At 41.5% G+C, this 19,650-nt stretch overlaps 1 protein-coding gene across 2 annotated transcripts in view; it reads left to right on the top strand.

Annotated features, from left to right (window-relative positions):
- Nucleotides 1–19,650, top strand: part of TAF5L (TATA-box binding protein associated factor 5 like) — a 43,623-nt gene that overhangs the window by 20,183 nt on the left and 3,790 nt on the right. The window contains exon 4 of one of the 2 annotated variants that reach the window (XM_075864356.1): nt 448–1,169. In XM_075864356.1, coding sequence (XP_075720471.1) covers nt 448–1,169 — 722 coding nt within the window. Of the gene's footprint in view, nt 1–444; nt 1,170–19,650 lie in introns of both variants that reach the window. The other variant, XM_075864355.1, reaches the window with a different exon arrangement.

The following is a 19,650-nucleotide window of genomic DNA, read 5'->3' as shown; positions in this document are numbered from 1 at the left end:
GCGGTAAAACAGTCTCGCGGGAAAAAGAAGGGACATGCCCTATGTTCGGGCGTTTACATCTCTGACCTCCCATTGACTTCAATGGGAGGCAGAGAAAAGGTATTTCGCTGCGTTTTTGCCTGTGGCGCTCAATGGGCGCAGGCAAAAAACGCAGCAAACCGTGCAGGCAGATCAAAATCTGCATCCAAATTCTAAACTGAATTTTGAGGCAGAATTTTCTGCCTGCAAAAAAAAACTGTGTGAACAGGGGGCTTCCATGCTGTAAGAGCAGTGAGACTATGGAACTCCTTGCCAGATGAAGTTGTCTAGCACTGGGGGCGGAAATATATTTAAGGCAATACAGAAGCCAATCCAAGAACGTTTGAAAATTTTTAAAGTGCTAAGCGGAGTTAATTTTTCTGATTAAGATGAATTGTTTAATTACTCATACTGTTTCTCATACAGAAGAAGATTCTTCTGAAAGCCAGGATGTGACTGCTGTGCTCTACCCTTTATTTGTTTATCTCCATCTTGACATGGTTCAGAATTGCCTAAAAAGTATGGTGGATAGCTTCTACAGTCGTTTCCATGGAATGTTTCTTCAGAATCCAGCACAACGAGACATCATTGAACAGCTTCAGACAACCATGACTATGCAAGATATACACTCCAACTTTAAGTTGCAAGCATTCCTAGATAACAAGTATGTTGTTCGCCTTCACGATGACGGCTACAATTATCTTCTTCGTTACCTGCAAAGTGATAATAACATTGCCCTGCTTAAGGCTCTGACGTTACACATCCATTTAGATGTAAAGCCACTAAAGAGAATAGAGTACCAACTATATGCAAGTAATGGTGTTTCTACAAGAGGAGGGAATAATAATCTTGATCCACAGGATGTGCCAGCTCCTATTCTCCAAAATGAAGCCGCCTTGGAGCAGCTTCAGGACTGTATAAAAAGAGTTAAAGATGGGCCACCTTCACTTACAACTGTGTGTTTTTATGCTTTTTACAACACTGAAAATTTGTTGAGCACTGCTGATATTTCCCCTAATGGCAAACTCCTTGTTGCTGGGTTTGATAACTCGTCTGTCAAATTGTGGAGTCTGAGGACAAAGCGACTTAAAACAGAACCGAACAGAGTAGATGTTTCACGCATACGACTAGTTTGTGATATCCAAGAAGAGGTATGTTTTTATCTTTTTATTCAAAACATCAATGTTTGTGTTTTCCAAGTCATTAACCCCTCCCGGCTAGATGACTGGTCTGGTACGTCGGCATTGCAAGTAACTTACCGCAATCCGATGTACCAGACCTGTCATGTAGATGACGTGGGCACAGGAACTGTGCTCGCTTCATCTTCAGCGGGTGACCGCTGTAATACACAGCTGACCTCCCGTTGCAACAGTGGCGATCGCCGCCGTTTAATCCCTACAATGCGGCAGTCAATGGCGTCCGCCGCATTGAAGTGGTTGACAGATGGTAGGGGCTTCCTCTGTACTCCACCGCCCCCACCTTGAGAGATCGCAGGTGCTGATGGTTGCTGTGGCAACCAGGAAGCCTAGCAACGGCTTCCTCGTTGGCCAGAGACGGAAGCCTACTAGGTCCTGCCCAAGCCTAATAGGCTTAACTGTCAGGTGAAAATTTACAGTTACAATACACTGCACTACATAAGTAGTGCAGTGTATTGTACAGGGATCAGAAGACCAGATCTTCAAGTCCCCAAGTAAGTGTAAAAATTAAAAATAAATAAAAAGTTTTAGGTAATAAAAACAATCGCCCTGTTTCCCTGATAAAGTCCTAAAGTAGGTATCGCCGCCTTCAGAACGGCCTTAATTATAAAAATATCATGTTATTTTTACCGCACTGTGAACACAGTAAAGAAAAATAGATAAAAAACGAACAGAATTTATTTTTATTTAATTATTGACGCTCTCCGCCCATCTTACGTATGCCCTGACGCTCTCCGCCCAGCTTACGTATGCCCCCACATTATAAGATGAAATACCAGTAAAACGCCAAACAAAACTACTACCAAGCAAAATCTACACTCCAAATGGCGGTCGTTCTGAGCCTGACAGTGGCCAAACAGCAGTTTATGACCACATATGGGGTATTACTGCATTCTGGAGAATCCGCTTAACAATGTATGGGGTGTGTGTCTCCAGTGGGAACCATCTGAGCACAACATATTGATCACTGAAATGGCATGTCAGTGGAAAATGGCAATTTTTTCTGCAACACACTTGCGGGGTCAAAATGCTCTATGCAATATCTCTAGATTAATTTCTTCAGGGATGTAGTTTCCAAAATGGGGTAATTTTTCGGGTCTTTCCAATGTACTGGTATCTTCGCTCAATGCAATATGGTGTCAAGACTAATTTTGTAAAATCTCCACTCCAAAACCAAGTTACGCTCCTTCCCTTTAGAGCCTTGCTGTGTATGGAAATAGTTTGACTGCCTTAGTTTGATTGCCTTAGTCGTGAGAAATTGCTTTACAAATGATGGGCGGCTACTTCTCTTATCCTTTGTGAAAATGAAAAAATTCAACTATTTAGTGAAAAAAATTTGATTTTGAAGTGTAGCTAAACATTTGACAAACTTCTGACATGTCATAGTGACATGTCAGAAATTGGGATTAGTGGGGGTCTGAGCACTGAGACCCCCACCAATCGCTAGAAGGAAGCAGCTAAAGCGCTCGTGTGAGCGCTCAGCCGCTTCGGGTCTGTTCGGCTTTTTCCAGAAAGCCGATGTATCGGAGTACGGGCTCATAGACTTTCTATTGAGTCGGTACACCGATGCATTTATTTCCGGAAAAAGCAGAATAGACACGAAGCGGCTGAGCGCTTCAGCTGCTTCGTTCTAGCGATTGGTGGGGGTCTCAGTGCTCGGACCCCTACCAATCCAAACTTCTGACGTCACTATGACGTGTCAGAAGTTTGTGAAACGTTTAGCTACACTTTAATTTTTACGGCCTAATTCCAATAAATTCTGCAAAAAGACCTGTGGGATCTAAATTCTCACTATCCCACTAGATAAATTCCTTAAGGTGTGTAGTTTCCCTAATGGGGTCGCTTTTGGGGGTGTCCACTGATTTGGTCCCGCAGGGGCTTGGCAAATGTGACATGGCGCCACAAACCATTCCAGCAAAATTTGAGCTCCAAAAGCCAAATGGTGCTCCTTCCCTTCTAAGCCCTGCCGTGTGTCAAACAGCCGTTTACAGCAATACCCCATATGTGGTAATAATCGGGAGAAATTGTTTTTTAAATGTACGTGTTTTTTGTCCTATTATGCCTTGTAAAAATTTTACATTTCTGCGTTTTATTGGAAAAAAATTTAGAATTTTATTTTTATGGCCTCATAACACTAAATTCGGCAAAACACATGTGGGGTAAAAATGCCCACTATACCCCTTGATAAATTCCTTGAGGGGCATAGTTTGTCTTTTTGGTAGTGTTTCCACTGGTTTGCCCCCACAAGTCCTATTAAAACCTGATATGGTACCTAAAATATATTCTAATAAAAAGAAGGCCCCAAAATCCTCTAGGTGCTCCTTTGCTTCTGAGGCCTGTGTTTCAGTCCCTAAGCACACTAGGGCCACATGTGGGATATTTCTAAAAACGGCAAAATCTGGGCAATAAATATTAAGTTGCGTTTCTCTGGTAAAACCTAGGTTACAGAAAAAAACTGATAAAATGAAATTTCTCAAAAAATGAAATTTGTACATTTCACCCCTACTTTGCTTTAATTCTTGTGAAACGCCTAAAGGGTTAAACTTTCCTCATGCTGTTTTGAGAACTTTGAGGGGTGCCGTTTTTAAAATGGGGTGGTTTACGTGGGTTTGTATTGTATGGGCCCCTCAAAGCTACTTCACAACTGAACTGCTCCCTGAAAAAAATAGCCTTTTGAAATTTTCCTGAATATGTGAGAAATTGCTTCTAAAGTTCTAAGTCTTGTAACGTCCTAGAAAAAGAAAGCGTTCAAAAAAACAATGCCAACATAAAGTAGACATATGGGAAATAGTAACTATTTTGTGTGATTACAAGCAGATATGTTTAAATTTAGGAAAGTGTTAATTTTCTAAATTTTGGTGTTTTTCACAAATAAGGCTGGATTCACACGAGCATGTTCGGTCCGTGATATATGGTCAGTATGTCGGCCACATTTTCCGAACTGAACACACTGCAGCCGGGCTCCTAGCATCATGGTTATCGATGACGCTAGGTGTTCCTGCCTCGCTGCGGGAAAACTGTCCTGTATTGTAATCACGTTTTCAGTACGGGACAGTAGTTCTTCGGAGAGAAACATAGATAACTATGATGCTAGGAGCCCGGCTCCCTGCAGTGTGTTTGGTCCGGGAAATGCGGCCTACATACGGACCGTATATCACGGACCGAACGTGCTCATGTGAATTTCGCCTAAATATTGAATTTATTGACCAAATTATTTCAGTAACAAAGTACAAAATGTCACGGGAAAACGATCTCAGAATTGTTTGTGGTAATAGCTTTGGAATGCTTTTACCTATCCAAAGTGCCACATGTCAGATTTGAAAAAAATCTGCTTAGTCTTTAAAGTCTTTTTTTTTTTTTTTTTTTTTTTTGTTAAACACATTGTTATAATTTTTTTTATTTTTTCACAAGTCAGGAAATATTATAAATTAGATTCTAATTTATAACATTTCCATGTGCTGGTCACTAGAAGGAGCAATTCCCAAAATTGCAGCATTGTCATGTGGTAAAGCAACCTCATTGCTTAATGTTGCAAAATTGGAGAAGACACACTCGCTCTAGTGTGCTCAAACATTGCCCCCTCCTTTATCCTGTCTAGTGCCAGGAGAAAGGAGGGGGTCGAATGTTCAAACCTGCTACACTGTGTGCCGACATTTTTTGAGCGAATGCACAGTGTAGGAGGATTAGATACAGTGGTTATAACACGAACATACACAAACATGACTTTCCTGCCGCCGCCGCTCCCTCCACTCCTAGTCCTTGGTTCAGAACATATGGACGGACGCCGCAACCGGAAGTAGTACTCTTACTGTCCGGCCGCGGCTTCCGGTCCACATGAAAATGGGGCTGGATGTCGCACTGCCGAAGACCTTCCATTTGGACGGTGTGGGAGCGGCGCATGCGCCGTTCCCACACAGACGGCGTACACTATAGTGAATGGAACGGCTCCCGTTCGCATTCACTATGCGGATGTATGTGCCGTATTCCATCTCTGTATGTGTCGTTAATCGACACATACAGAGATGAAAAAAAAAATGTCAGCCCCCATAGAGAAGTAAAAGTCCGAAAAAAGAAAACACAAAAACACCAAATTTATTTTAATAACATACTAAAATCAAAAACATGAGAATTTTTTTTGACACCTTCCCTTTAAGGCCAAAACAGGCTGGGTCCCGAAGGGGTTAAATCTACAGAACAGTTTTGCCTCAGAGTGGATGCGCCCATCCCCAGTGCACCCATCACCTTCGCTCTCAAAATTTTTTTAATAAAAAGTGATCAAAAAGTCGCATGTACCCCAAAATTGTATCGGTGAAAACTACAGCTCGTCCTGCAAAATTTAGGCTCCCACACTGCTAAATTGATGGAAAAATAAAAGTTATGGCTCTCAGATAAAGGCGAAAAAACAATTTTTTTTATTTATTTTTTTTAGCAAATTGCTTTCATTCTTTTAAAAGTAGTAAAACAAAACATAAATTTGATATTGCCGTAATCGTATCAACCTGTAGAATAAGGTGAATAAGCCGGTTTACCGCCTGATGGGCGCCGTAAAAACAAGCCCACCCCCCCCCCCCCAAATGGCGTAATCGCTGTTTTTGGCCATTTCACCGCACAAATAATTTTTCCAGTTTCCCAGTACATAATGTGAATGCGGTACAATAAATGGTGCCTTGAAAAACTACAACTTGTCTTGCAAAAAACAAGCCCTCATGTGGCTATGTCGACGAAGAAATAAAGTTTATGGCTTTTGGAAGGCGGGAAGGAAAAACTAAAATAAACTCAAATTGGCTGTGTCATTGAGGGGTTAAATGGTTCTTTAGGCCAACAAACTAAGACCTAGAATTACAAACTTGGTTCCTTCCTGGAAACCAAATTGGGTACTTACAGCGTTAACCAGCAAAACCACTCTCAGAAGCTTCCATCAAGTTCATCACCATACAAGCAATTTTTCTGGTAACCATAACATCAGCAAGAAGGACAGGTGCACTACAGGCCTTATCCATAAAATAACCTCTTTTTTAGTCCTCAGATGAGTCACCAGGCTCAGGGCTGATCTGGCTTTACTACCTAAGGTAGTTACTGACTTTCGTAGGTCACAATAAGGTAGTTACTGACTTTCGTAGGTCACAATATATTCATGAAAAAAAGAAAAGATTTGATATCCAATAACCCAAGAGATTTTGTGGACCGAATGCCACACGGTGCTATCCTAGTAATTAAAGCAGAAAAGCAAAAACAAAAAAACCCTCTAGGATATATCAGCACTCACATGGGTATGTAGTAAAAATAAATAATTTTATTAAGTAGTAAAAAAAGTCATATCACAGACCAATTCACATGAGGAAATACCAAAAAGTTAGATTAAGGAGACACAGTAAAAAAAAGCTACCTGGCCAGGAAAAAAATAATTTTTTTCTATAAAGCACAAGAGAACATACAAATAACAATTCATGCAAATGTGACCAGTAAATGTAATCACCCAAAAATACATACAATATATTCATCCTTCCTTCCGTTCTAATCCAAAGTCAAAAAAGGAAGAAGAATTCCATACTTTTGGATAACCGACGCATTAACCTAAACTACCTACATATGACACACATGGAGAAAAGATTTAAACCTGTTCAATATCAGGCGCCTAACAAAGACAAAAAAAGCCTCCAAAGGCACCATTGCCCGATGGCTAAAAATGGCTATATGTGAGTCCTACAAGGCTTCAGTGCTGGTGCGGTCATGGTGGCAAAATGTAAAGGTAGAATTATGCCTTACCCTAAATTTGGTTTTCATGAGTCCACCGTGACAGCACAGTTTATTTCCCTTCCTCTTTGTGCATCATTAACTTTCTGCTTGTATTTAATTCCCTGGTGTCTGTCCTTTTTTAAGTTGGAAGTCACTGGGGATAGGAAGGGGGAGGGGGCTTTTAACCTCTGTTTCCTGTTCCTATTAGTTACAATGTCTGCGGTGCTGATGTTGTGAAGGTGGACTCATGAAAACCTAATTATCGATGAGGCATAATTCTACCTTTCCTGCATAGTTGAATTGCTTGGCCTTGTTTTCACGTCGAAGTTGTGGCTTTTTTTGCTGCAAATCTTCCATGGAGACCTTTTCTGGTCAGTTGTCTTCGAACTGTAAATGGGTGTACCTGGGTCCCACGGATTTCTGTCAGTTCTGAGCTGATGGCACTGCTTGACATCTTTTTGTCTTTGGTCTGCTGCACTTAGTATCCTTGGCCGATCTACGGTCCACCTTTTGCTTCTTCAAAAGAGCTTGAACATCATCTTGAATCCCCAGTCTGCTTTGAAGTCTTTGCCTGGAAGAGACCTTGCTGATGCAGTATAACTTCCTTGTATCCTGTGGGTGTGCTCAGTCTTGCCATGGTGGACCTGTGACATGAAACGGTCTTCCACAACCTCATCTTTGCAGCAGAGTTTGGCTGTTCCACGCCCAGTTGTAAGCTTTCTAAACAGCTGTTACAGTTAATGACTGTTTCAACCTACATATGAAAATGATCATCATCACCTGTTTGGTATAATCAGACACCTGACTATAATCCTACAAAATCAATGACTTTGTGCAAGTATACCTAAAAAAATTAATAAAAGCCTTTTTCTCTATTTTCCCCGAAAAGCAATGTAAAAAAAAATATGTAAATGAACATAACTGGTATCACTGCTTCCGTAAAAGTTCAAACTATAACAATATAACATTTAACCCGCACTGTGAAAGCCGTAATTCCGTAAAGAAAAAAAACATTTAAATGGCAGAATCACTGTTTTTAGTTTACCCCCCTCTCACGCAATTTTTTAATAGAAAGTGATCAAAAAGTCTCATGTACCCCAAAATGATACCAATAGAAACTATAGCTCGCCCCGCAAAACATAAGCTCTCCTACTGCTCAGTCGACAGAAAAATAGTTATGGCTCTCAGAATATGGTGACACAAAACTAATTTTATTTTTAACAATTAGTGTTTTTCCTGTAAAAGTAGTAAAACCTAAACTATATAAAATTTGTATCGCCGTAATTGTATTGACCCGCAGAATAACGTTAAAGAGGCTCTGTCACCACATTATAAATGCCCTATCTTTTACATAATATGATCGGCGCTGTAATGTAAATTACTGCAGTGTTTTTTTATTTAGAAAAACTATCATTTTTGACGGAGTTATGACCTATTTTAGCTTTATGCTAATGAGTTTCTTAATGCCCAACTGGGCGTGTTTTACTTTGACCAAGTGGGCGTTGTGGAGAGAAGTGTATGACGCTGACCAATCAGCGTCATACACTTTTCTCTCCATTCATTTACACAGCACATAGTGATCTTACTAGATCATTATGTGCAGCCACATACACACCCATTAACGTTACTCAAGTGTCCTGAGAGTTAATAGACATCACTACCAACCAGGACGTGATGTCTATTCAGAATCCTGACATTTCGCTAACATTTGTGTGTGATTTACAGCACAGGAAGCGTAATCTCTCGATTACGCTGTAAATGACAGCCCAGCGTGATCTCTATGTGCTGTGCTGTAAATCACACACCAACGTTAGCGAAGTGTCAGGATTCTGAATAGACATCATGTCCTGGCTGGAGGTGATGTCTATTCATTGTCAGGACACTTGAGTAACGTTAATGTGTGTGTATGTGGCTGCACATAGTGATCTAGTAAGATCACTATGTGCTGTGTAAATGAATGGGGAGAAGTGTATGACACTGATTGGTCAGCGTCATACACTTCTCTTCACAACACCCACTTGGTCCAAAAGTAAAACACGCCCAGTTGGGCATTAAGAAACTCCTTAGCATAAAGCTAAAATAGGTCGTAACTCTGTCAAAAATGATGGTTTTTCTAAATAAAAAACACTGCTGTATTGTACATTACAGCGCCGATCACATTATGTGGACAGAGTCTCTCTAACGAGTGTTTTTAAAAACGAAACCACTTCAAATAAATGGAATCTTTTTTTTATTTTTTTCTCCACCCCCACACTTTTTTTTCCCCCCAGTTTCCTAGTACATTTTATAGTACAATAAATGGTTCCATTAAAAAAATAAAACTCGTCCTACAAAACTCAAGTCCACATATAGCTTTGACGGGAAAATAGGAGTTCTGGCTTTTGGAACGTGGAGATGAAAAAACGTAAATAAAAATGGCTGTGGCGGGAACGGGTTAACCTGCACGGTGAACGCTGTATTAAATTGAACAATGCCAGAATCAATAAAAATGCAATAAAAAGTGATCAAAAAGTTGTATTTACCCCAAAACGGTACCAATAAAAACAACTCGTCGCTACAAAAAAAATAAGCTCTCCTACATCTACACCGGCGGAAAGCTAAAAATGTTATTGCTCTTAGTTTGTGTCGCAAAAAACAAGCCCTCGCATGGCTGTCTATGGGAAAATAAAAAAGCTATTGCTTTTAACTGGTTCCCGACCGCTGACTGTATTTTTACGGCCAGCGTCCTTAAAACCCGAACCATAGATTTTTTACGGCCCGGGTTTTAACTTGCTGCCCGCGCGATTGGGCAGCTGAATGTCGGGTCTCCGGCAGCGGCGCTGTCTCTATTCCTCCCGGTGATCATGCGACTGGTCACATGATCGCCGGGTGCCCTTACTGACAGACAGCTGCTGGGTCTTACAAGACCCAGCACAGCCCTATTAGTGACAATCGTCACTATGAGGGCTGATTTCCCCTGTAACTGGGGCTGCTCTGCAGCTCCAGTTACAGTGGAAAAACATGGTGTAAAAGAAAGAAAAAATATATATAAAGTTCCCCAAAGGTCTTTTTTGACCTTTGAGGGATAGACCATAGTAATACAAAAATAGTAAAGTGCAAAAAAAAATTAAATAATTACACATAAAATACCCACCCCCGCCAATCATTGTTGTAACGCTAGCGCTGACCCAATTACCCTAATATAGACATGTAATATATTAAAATTTACGGTAGACAATGACGATCACAAATAAAAGGTCGATTTTAGGGTAAAACTGTTATTACCAAAATAAAATAGCTGAAACGTAAAAAAGCTTATTTTTTTACTATTCTTTTCAAACTTTATGAATAAATTCTAAAATCGCAAAAAAGGGGTGTATAAAAACGATACAAAAAGAAACCTGCATTGTCTACGGAAAAACTTCGCAAAAATCACGTCGTTAGCCCAACAAATAAAAAAGTTATAGCCATTTAACTAACACGTGCTAAAAAGGGCTAAACGGTGTCTGGTCCTGAAAACTCGCAAATAAAAAATTAACTGAAAAAAATTGCTTGGTCATTAACCCCTCCTCGCCCTGCGCAGTACTACTACGTAGAGCTGAGCTTATCGTTCGCGCTCAGTAATAGTTCGTCGCAGATTTAACCCGGCACTAGCCCCCCCTCCCTTAACATATTTAACCCCCTCCCCCTGCTTGCATTCTGGGCCCTAATGACCAAGCAATTTTTAAAGTTTTTCCCATCGTGCCATTCGAAGAGCTATAACTTTCTTTTTTTATTTTTGCGTGGACATAGCTGTATAAGGTCTTGTATTTTGCGGGACAAGTTGTATTTTTTTAATAGCACCATTTTGGGGTACATATTTATTGATTAACTTTTTTTTGGGGGGGGGATAGAAAAAAAACTTAAATTTCTACACTTTTTTTTGCGTCCTAAATCTACGCCGTTTACCGTGTGGTATAAATAACACTAACTTTATTCAATGGGGTGTTACGATTGCAACGATACCAAATTTGTATAGATTTTGTATGTTTTACTACTTTTATACAGTAAAAACCCTTTTTTTTTTTTTTTTTTTTTTTCATAATTACTTGTTTTTTTTGTCTCCATATTTGAAGAGCCATAACTTTTTTTAATTCCGCCGATGCAATTGTATGAGGGCTATTTTTTTTTTGCGGGTCGACTTGTCGTTTTTATTGGTACCATTTTGGAGTAGATGCGAGTTTTTGATCACTTTTTATCACATATTTTTTTTAAAGGCAGGATTCACAGAAAACAGTAACTTTTCCATTTTCTTATTTTTTACGGCGTTCACCGTGCGAGTTAAATATTGTAATAGCTTCATAGTCGTGGTATTTACAGATGCGGCGATACCAAATATGTGTAACTTTTTTGCTTTGTTTTGGTTTTTTTAGTAAGGGGAAAAAGTGTGTTTCTCATTTTTATTTTTTTTCACTTTTTTTAAAAAAAAATTTAATTAACTTTATTAAACTTTTTTTTAACTAGTCCCACTAGGGGACTGTAATATGCGATCATCCGATCGCTTTTATAATACACTGTATATTTATAATACACTTCTGTATTGCAGTGTATTACTGCCTGTCCGTTTAAAACGGACAGGCATCTGCTAGGCCATGCTTCTGGCATGACCTAGCAGGCATTTACTACAGGCAGACCTGGGGGTCTTTATTAGGCCCCTGGCTGCCATTGGAGCCAAAGACACCGGGGTGTCAGTGGGATGAGAGGGAGCTCCCTCCCTCCCTCTCTCCAAAACAACTCCGATGCGGCGCTCACTATCGAGCGCCGCATCTGAAGGGTTAAACGGGTGAGATCGATTACAAATATCGATCTCACCCGTTCGAGCAGCGATGCCCCATGCTCTCAGCTAGCTGAGAGCAGGGACATTTAACGGCTCCCTTCTCTGTTTATTCTGATGCGGTGCCGTGATAAGGCTATTGCATCAGAATAAAGCCCACTAATGACTGCGTATCGGCGGTCATTAAGGGGTTAAGAGCTGTGAAAACTGCCGTCTCGTACAGCCGTTATCACCGTTTATTCCACGGGGACCGATCGCGGTAGTCCCCGCCAATTTACCCCTTAAATACTGCGATTGATCGCAATCGCAGGGTACAGATGGTTGCTATGTCAACCAGAGGCCTTATGGCTTGCCATCTACGGAAGCCTATTAGGCCCTTCCAGAGGCAGGACTGAATAGGCTGCCTGTCCGTGATGGACAGCGATGTCAGGGGATTCCAGAGTCCCGGAGCAGAGCCTATGCTAGCGCTCTGCCCGGGACTCCGCTCTGGGTAAGCCCCTGACATCGCGTGTCCATTCATGGACAGCGATGTTAGGGATTTCAGAGTACCAGAGCAGAGCCTGCACTAGCGGCTCTGTGTCCCGCGGGCCGCAGATGACAGCCTCAGGGGCCGCATGCGGGCCGCGTGCTTGAGACCCCTGCTCTAGATTCTCCTAGGCCAGCGTCATCGCGTGAGACTCCGTGTCACGGCGCCAATTACGGAAGTCTAATAACTCACTTTGTACAAGCTAGTGACAGGTCCTCTTTAACAGTACCGATGGATAATTAACTAAAACACACCGCAAAATAAAACTAAGAGCTTGTCAAGAAAAAGAAATTGATGGCTAAGTCCGTCAACTGACCTCAACCCAACTGAACAGGCTTTTCATTAACTCAAGGCAGAAAGACCACAAACAAGCAGTAACTGAAGGCTGCAGAAAAGACCTGGCTAAGCATCCCAAGGGAAGAAACTCCTCTGTTCAGCTCCATGCGTTCCAGACTGCAGGCACAAAGGAAAAGATTCCACAGCACTGGACCACAGAAGAGGTGCATGCCACCTCTGGTCCACGGTCCTCAATATCCGGCAAACTGGAGTAGACAGCGAGGCAGCACTTCCAAAAATATAAGCTTTTAATCACCCATGCAATGTTTCAGTCCAAACAACCGAAATGTTGCACGGGTGATTAAAAGCTTATATTTTTGGAAGTGCTGCCTATTTCTGTTTGCCAGACTTCAGGCAGTCATTGACTGCAAAGGATTTTCATCCAAGTATTAAAAATAATCTTGTCCAGCTACTTTTGAGCCTGTGGAAATGAAGGGATCATGTAAAAAAAAAATGGCTGTAATTCCTAAACTGTTAATCCAATATTTTAGTTAAACCCCTTGTGGGGCTGGGCGATTTTGCCCAAAAAATAGAATCTCTATTTATTTATTCCCCCCCCCCCCCCCCCCCCAACTCTATGAACTATTTTTCGATTTTTAAATCTCTTTTGATTTTTGTTAAACTTTAAAAAAAAATACCAGTCAGGCTATATATGGTACGTTGCTAGTAAACAGTGTGCAGTATATATGGTGTGGTGCATGTATGAGTAGCAGGAGAACAGTGAGACCTGAGGTAAAATACACATAAGGCTCCATTCACATTGCTTTACAACTTGTACAGCAAATTGTGACTTCTGGGCCCTTTTATGACTTTTTCCGGTGTAGAAAGGTGTATAAACTACCCCCAAAGTCTGCATGTGATTTGACTTCTCTTTGGACATAACGTCTGTGGCAAGTCTTAGATTTACTATCAGCAGCACTATACCGAACTAGTAACCCCCCCCCCCCCCTCCCCCTGCATTGTATATCACCAGCACCGAAGCTCCTCCACTCACACTTCTCTCTGCTATTTAGAAGGTAAACTCAAGCACTCCTTAGGTCAATATGCAGAAGATAGACTTAATTTGAGGCAATATACAGAGATAAGTAACCTCTGCAAATAAATGCAGAAACAATATGTAAATATAAAATAGAATTATTAATCACATATAGAATAGTCATACAAGGATAACATGAAAAACATTTGGCATATTTATGGCAATCAAAATGCAAAATATGTAGTATAACCCCTTCCCACTCCAGGAACTACTATTAGGTCATGGTAACTGCATCGTTCACGCTCCATGACCTAATAGTACGTCTCGGGAGGAACGGCCATTTCGGCTGTGTTCCCAACACACACAGGAGCTGTGACAACTGCTGTCTTGTACAGCAGTTTCCGCAGCTCCTTCAGCGGGGACTGATCGTGTTGTCGCCGCTGATTAACCCCTTAGAAGCCGCGTTCAATAGCGATAGCGGCTTCTTCGGAGTTAAACTAACATCGACGGCCCCCTACATGATAGATAGACATATGGGAAATGTGAACTAGTAACTATTTTGGGTGGTATAACCCTGTCTTTCAAACAGATGCCTTTCAATTCAGAAAAATGCTATTTTTTTTTTCAAATTTTCTCTAAATTTTGCTATTTTTCACAAACCCTGAATATATCGACCAAATTTTACTACTAACAAAGTCCAATGTCTCACGAGAAAACAATCTCCGAATCGTTTGGATAGGTTTAAGCATTCCGAAGTTATTACCACATAAAGTGAAAAATGGTCTCTGAGCCTTAAGGTCAAAACCAGGCTGCGTCCTTAACTCCTTAATGCCGAAGGACGGATATATCCATCCTCGGCAGCTGCTAGTTCGCGCAGGAGGACGGATATATCCGTCCTGTGATGGCGCGGGTACTGCCACTGTACCCACGCGATCAGCGGCAGGAGCACGGCTGTTATACACAGCCTGGCTCCTGCTGCAACTGCCGGAAACGAAGCGCGCTCTGATTCCGGCAGTTTAACCCATTAAATGCCGCTGTCAATAGTGACAGCGCCATCTAATGTGTTTGACAGAGGGAGGGAGCTCCCTCTGTCACCTGATCGGCGCCCCCGCAAACGAATCGCGGGTCGCCGTCGGGTTTCCATGGCAGCCGGGGGCCTAACAAAGACCCCCAGGTCTGCCTTCAGCATCTGCCTGTTAGGCGATGCCGGAGGCATGACCTAACAGGTTGCCTGTCCGTTTTACACTGACAGGCAATAATGCTTTGGTATACTAAGTATACCAAAGCATTATATATGCGATCAGCAGATCGCATAGTGAAGTCCCCTGGTGGGACTTAAAAAAAAAAGTCAATCCGTTAACCCCTTAAGGACACAGCCTGTTTTGGCCTTCAGGACACAGCCGATTTTTTCAAATCTGACATGTTTCACTTTATGTGGTAATAACTCCGGAATGCTTTTACCTATCCAAGCGATTCTGAGATTGTTTTCTCGTGACACATTGGACTTTATGTTACTGGCAAAATTTGCTCGATACATTAAGTATTTAATTGTGAAAAACACCAAAATGTAGCGAAAAATTGCAAAAATTTGCATTTTTCTAAATTTATATGTATCAGCTTGTAAGACAGATGGTAATACCACACAAAATTGTTGCTAATTAACATCACCCATATGTCTACTTTAGATTGGCATCGTTTTTTGAACATCCTTTTATTTTTCTAGGACGTTACAAGGCTTAGAACTTTAGCAGCAATTTCTCACATTTTCAAGAAAATTTCAAAAGGCTATTTTTACAGGGGCCAGTTCAGATGTGAAGTGGATTTTAGGGCCTTCTATATTAGAAACCCTCGATAAGTCACCCCATTTTAAAAACTTCACCCCTCAAAGTATTCAAAACAGCATTTAGAAAGTTTCTTAACCCTTTAGATGTTTCACAGGAATTAAGGCAAACTAGATGTGAAATGTTCAAATGTCTTTTTTTTTTTTGCAGAAATTCATTTTTCATCTATTTTTTTTGTAACACAGAAAGTTTTACCAGAGAAACGCAACTCAATATCTATTGCCCAGATTCTGCAGTTTTTAGAAATACCCCACATGTGGCCCTAGTGCACTTATTGACTGCAGCACCAGCCTCAGAAGCAAAGGAGCACCTAGAGGATTTTGGGGCCTCCTTTTTATTAGAAAATATTTTAGGCTCCATGTCGGATCTGAAAGGCTCTTGCGGCACCAAAATAGTGGAAATCCCCCAAAAGTGACACCATTTTGGAAACTATACCCCTTGAGGAAATTATCTAGGGGTATAGTGAGCATTTTGACCCCCGCAGGTTTTTTGCAGAAATTATTGGAAGTAGGCCGTGAAAATGAAAATCTACATTCTTTCAAAGAAAATGTAGGTTTAGCTAATTTTTTCTAATTTCCACAAGGACTAAAAGGAGAAAATGCACCACTACTTTTGTAAAGCAATTTCTCCCGAGTAAAACAATACCCCGCATGTGGTCATAAACGGCTTTTTGGACACACGGCGGAGCTTAGAAGGGAAAGAGCGCCATTTGGCTTTTGGAGCTCAAATTTAGCAGGAATGGTTTGCGGAGACCACGTCGCATTTGCAAAGCCCCTAAGGGACCAAAACAGTGAAAACACCAAAAAAGTGACTCCATTTAGGAAACTACACCCCTTGAAGAATTCATCTAGGGGTGTAGTGAGCATTTTGAACCCACAGGGGTTTCATAGATTTTATTAGAATTGGGCAGTGAAGATAAAAAAAATCCTTTTTTTCCAATAAGACGTAGCTTTAGCTCAACATTTTTCATTTTCTCAACAAATAAAGGAATAAAAGAACCCCAACATTTGTAAAGCAACTTCTCTGGAGTACGGCAATACCCCATTTGTGGTCATAAACTGCTGTTTGGGCACACGGCAAGGATCAGAAGAGAAGAAGTGCCATTTGGCTTTTGGAGCACAGATTTTGCTGGATTGGTTTCTTGACACCATGTCACTTTTGCAAAGCTCCTAAGGTGTCAGTACAGTGGAAACTCCCCAAAAGTGATTCCATTCACAAAACTACACCCCTTGAGGAGTTCATCTAGGGGTGTAGTGAGCATTTTGACCCCACAGGTGTTTCATATATTTTATTAGAATTGGGCAGTGAAAATAAAAAAAATCCTTTTTCTTCAATAAGACGTAGTTTTAGCTGAAAATGTTTCATATTCTCAACAAATAAATGTAAAAGAGCACCCCAACACTTGTAAAGCAACTTCTCCTGTGTATGACAATACCACATATGTGGTCATAAACTGCTGTTTAGGCACAGAGTAGGGCACAGAAGGGAAGGAGCGCCATTTGGCTTTTGGAGTACAGATTTTGCTGGATTGGTTTCTGGGCGCTATGTCGCATTTGCAAAGTCCCTGTGGGACCAAAACAGTGGATCCCCCCCCAGAAGTGACCCCATTTTGGAAACTACACCCCTCAAGGTATTCACCTAGGGGTGTAGTGAGCATATTAACCCCACAGGTTATTGGCAGAAATTGGTGTGCACGTGATGTTGCAGAGTGAAAATGGTTTTTCAATAGCTATGCCAATATCCAGCTTGTGCCACTGGAGACACACACCCCAAAAATTATTAAAAGGGTTCTCCCGGGTATGGCGATGCCATATATGTGGAAGTAAACTGCTGTTTGGGCACACTGTAGGGTTCAGAAGGGAGGTAGAGCCATTTGGCTTTTGGAGCGTGGATTTTGCTTGTAGTAGTTTTGTTTGGAGTCTTACTGGTGTTTCCGTTTATAATGTGGGGGTACATGTAAGGCGGGCGGAGTATATAAGGGGCATAGTTAGGTGGTATAGTGGGGTAAAAAAAAAACAATAAAATAATCCATAGATGTGTGTTATGCTGTGACACAATCCTTTCTGCACAGGCCGGTGTCGCACTAATAAATGGTCTTTACTTATCCCCCTTTTGGTCCGCACTCCGCACCTTTTGAAGTTTGGGGAATTTTGCTGGGACGTGTTGTCCTGGTATAATACGGGCGCCCTCACTTCCAGCAGATATGTTTGGGCCCTCCCCTTCCTGGATCCCTAATTTTAGGGGCCTTGATAATTCGCCACTTGAAACAGAAGAAATATTCCCCTCGGGCTGCACAACTGCATATTTTTATTTCCTGGCTTATTGGTGCCTTGACTAATTTTATTTTTTCATAGACGTAGTGGTATGAGGGCTGTTTTTTTTTTGCGGGACGAGCTGTAGTTTTTATTGGTACCATTTTGGGGTACACGCGACTTTTTGATCACTTGTTATCCTTTTTTTTTTGGGAGGCAAGGTGACCAAAAAACAGCAATTCTGGCATATTTTTTTAGTTCTTTTTATACAGCGTTCGCCACGTGTTATAAATTACATGTTACCTTTATTCTGCGGGTCAGTCCGATTCCGGTAATACCTAATTTATAGCACTTTTTATGTTTTCCAACTTTTTGCACAATAAAATAACTTTTGTAAAGAGAATGGATTTTTTCTGTCTCCAAGTTGTGAGAGCCATAACGGTTTTAAATTTTTAGTCGGCGGAGCTGTATGAGTGCTTGTTTTTAGCGAGACGAGTTATAGTTTTTATAGGTACCATTTTTGGGTACATGCGACTTTTTGATCACTTTTTATTTCAATTTTTGGAAGACAAAGTGACCAAAAAATAGCAATTATGTCAGTATTTTTTAGTTATTTTTTTTACGGCGTTCACTGTGCGGAATAAATAACATAATATTTTTATAGTTCAGGTCGTTACGGTCGCAGCGATACCAAATATGTATGCTTTATTATTTTTTTCAATAATAAATGACTTGATAAGGGAAAAAGGGCGATTGTGTTTTGTGTTATTATTTGAAACTTTTATTGTATTTTTTACAACTTTTATTTTTACTTTTTTGACACTTTTTTTGACACTTTTCTTTAGTCCCACTAGGGGACTTGAAGGTCCAACAGTTTGTTTGATGTTCTAATACATTGCACTACCTATGTAGTGCAATGTATTAGAACTGTCAGTTGTTCACTGACAGCAATCCGATCAGGCTCCGCCTCTGGGCGGGGCCTAATCAGCTTACGTAATGGCAGACAGGAGTCCATTGTTAGGGCTCCTGTTGCCATGGTAGCAGTCGCCAGCCTTGCCATCGCGTGGCAAGGCTGCCGATTTGCTACAAACCTCTAGGATGCAGCGATCACAATGGATCGCTGCATCGAAGGGGTTAATGCCAGGAATCGGAGCTAGCTCCCGTTCCTGGCGATAGATCGGGGTGTCCGCTGTAACATACATCGGACACCCACTGCTGATGACGCCGGCTCAGCTTCTGAGCCGGAAGCTGAGCCGGCGCCATCTTGCCGATGGTACCGGAAGCCTCCTGGGCCCCGCCGACGACGGGGCATAGGAGGATTCCGTTGCTGGCGGACCGGGAGGTAAGCATTAGCCCTCCGATCGCCTTTGCAGCCACCGGCAACCCAGCGATCATGTTGCTGGGGCGCCGGTGGCTATAAACTCCTCACATGCTGCGATCGCTATTCAACGCAGCATGTGAGGGGTTAATCGGTCGGATCGGAGGCTAGCTCCGGTCCTGGCCGATACCTCAGGGTGCCAGCTGTAACATACAGCTGTCACCCGGCGGTGATGTCGCTGGCTCAGCTCCTGAGCCAGCTTCATCTCCATGACGTACAGTTACGTCAAGATGCGGGAACAGTCCATCTCCCATGACGTAACTGTACGTGATTTTGCGGGAAGGGGTTAAATAAAGTTTGTGGGAAAAAAAATAAAACATGACAGTCAAATAAAACTACTTTTTTTGCCCAAAAAGTGGTTTTATTTTGTAAAAGTGTCAAAACAAATCACACATATATGGTATCCCCGCGATCGTAACAACTTGACCAATAAAATGAACACATTAAACCGCCGGATGAACGGCGTCCAAAGAAAACGCAAAAAGCAAGGGCAAAAGTCTCTCTTCTCCCATAAAAAATAAAAGTTAATCTATAAGTCCTATGTACCCCAAAATAGTACTAATGAAAACTACACATTGTCCCGCAAAAATCAAGCCAAC

The sequence above is a fragment of the Rhinoderma darwinii genome, chromosome 4 (assembly GCF_050947455.1).
Source record: "Rhinoderma darwinii isolate aRhiDar2 chromosome 4, aRhiDar2.hap1, whole genome shotgun sequence".
NCBI classification, from domain to species: Eukaryota; Metazoa; Chordata; class Amphibia; order Anura; family Rhinodermatidae; genus Rhinoderma; species Rhinoderma darwinii.
Note: the sequence above shows the minus strand (reverse complement) of the source record. Positions and strands in the feature narration are given on the sequence as shown.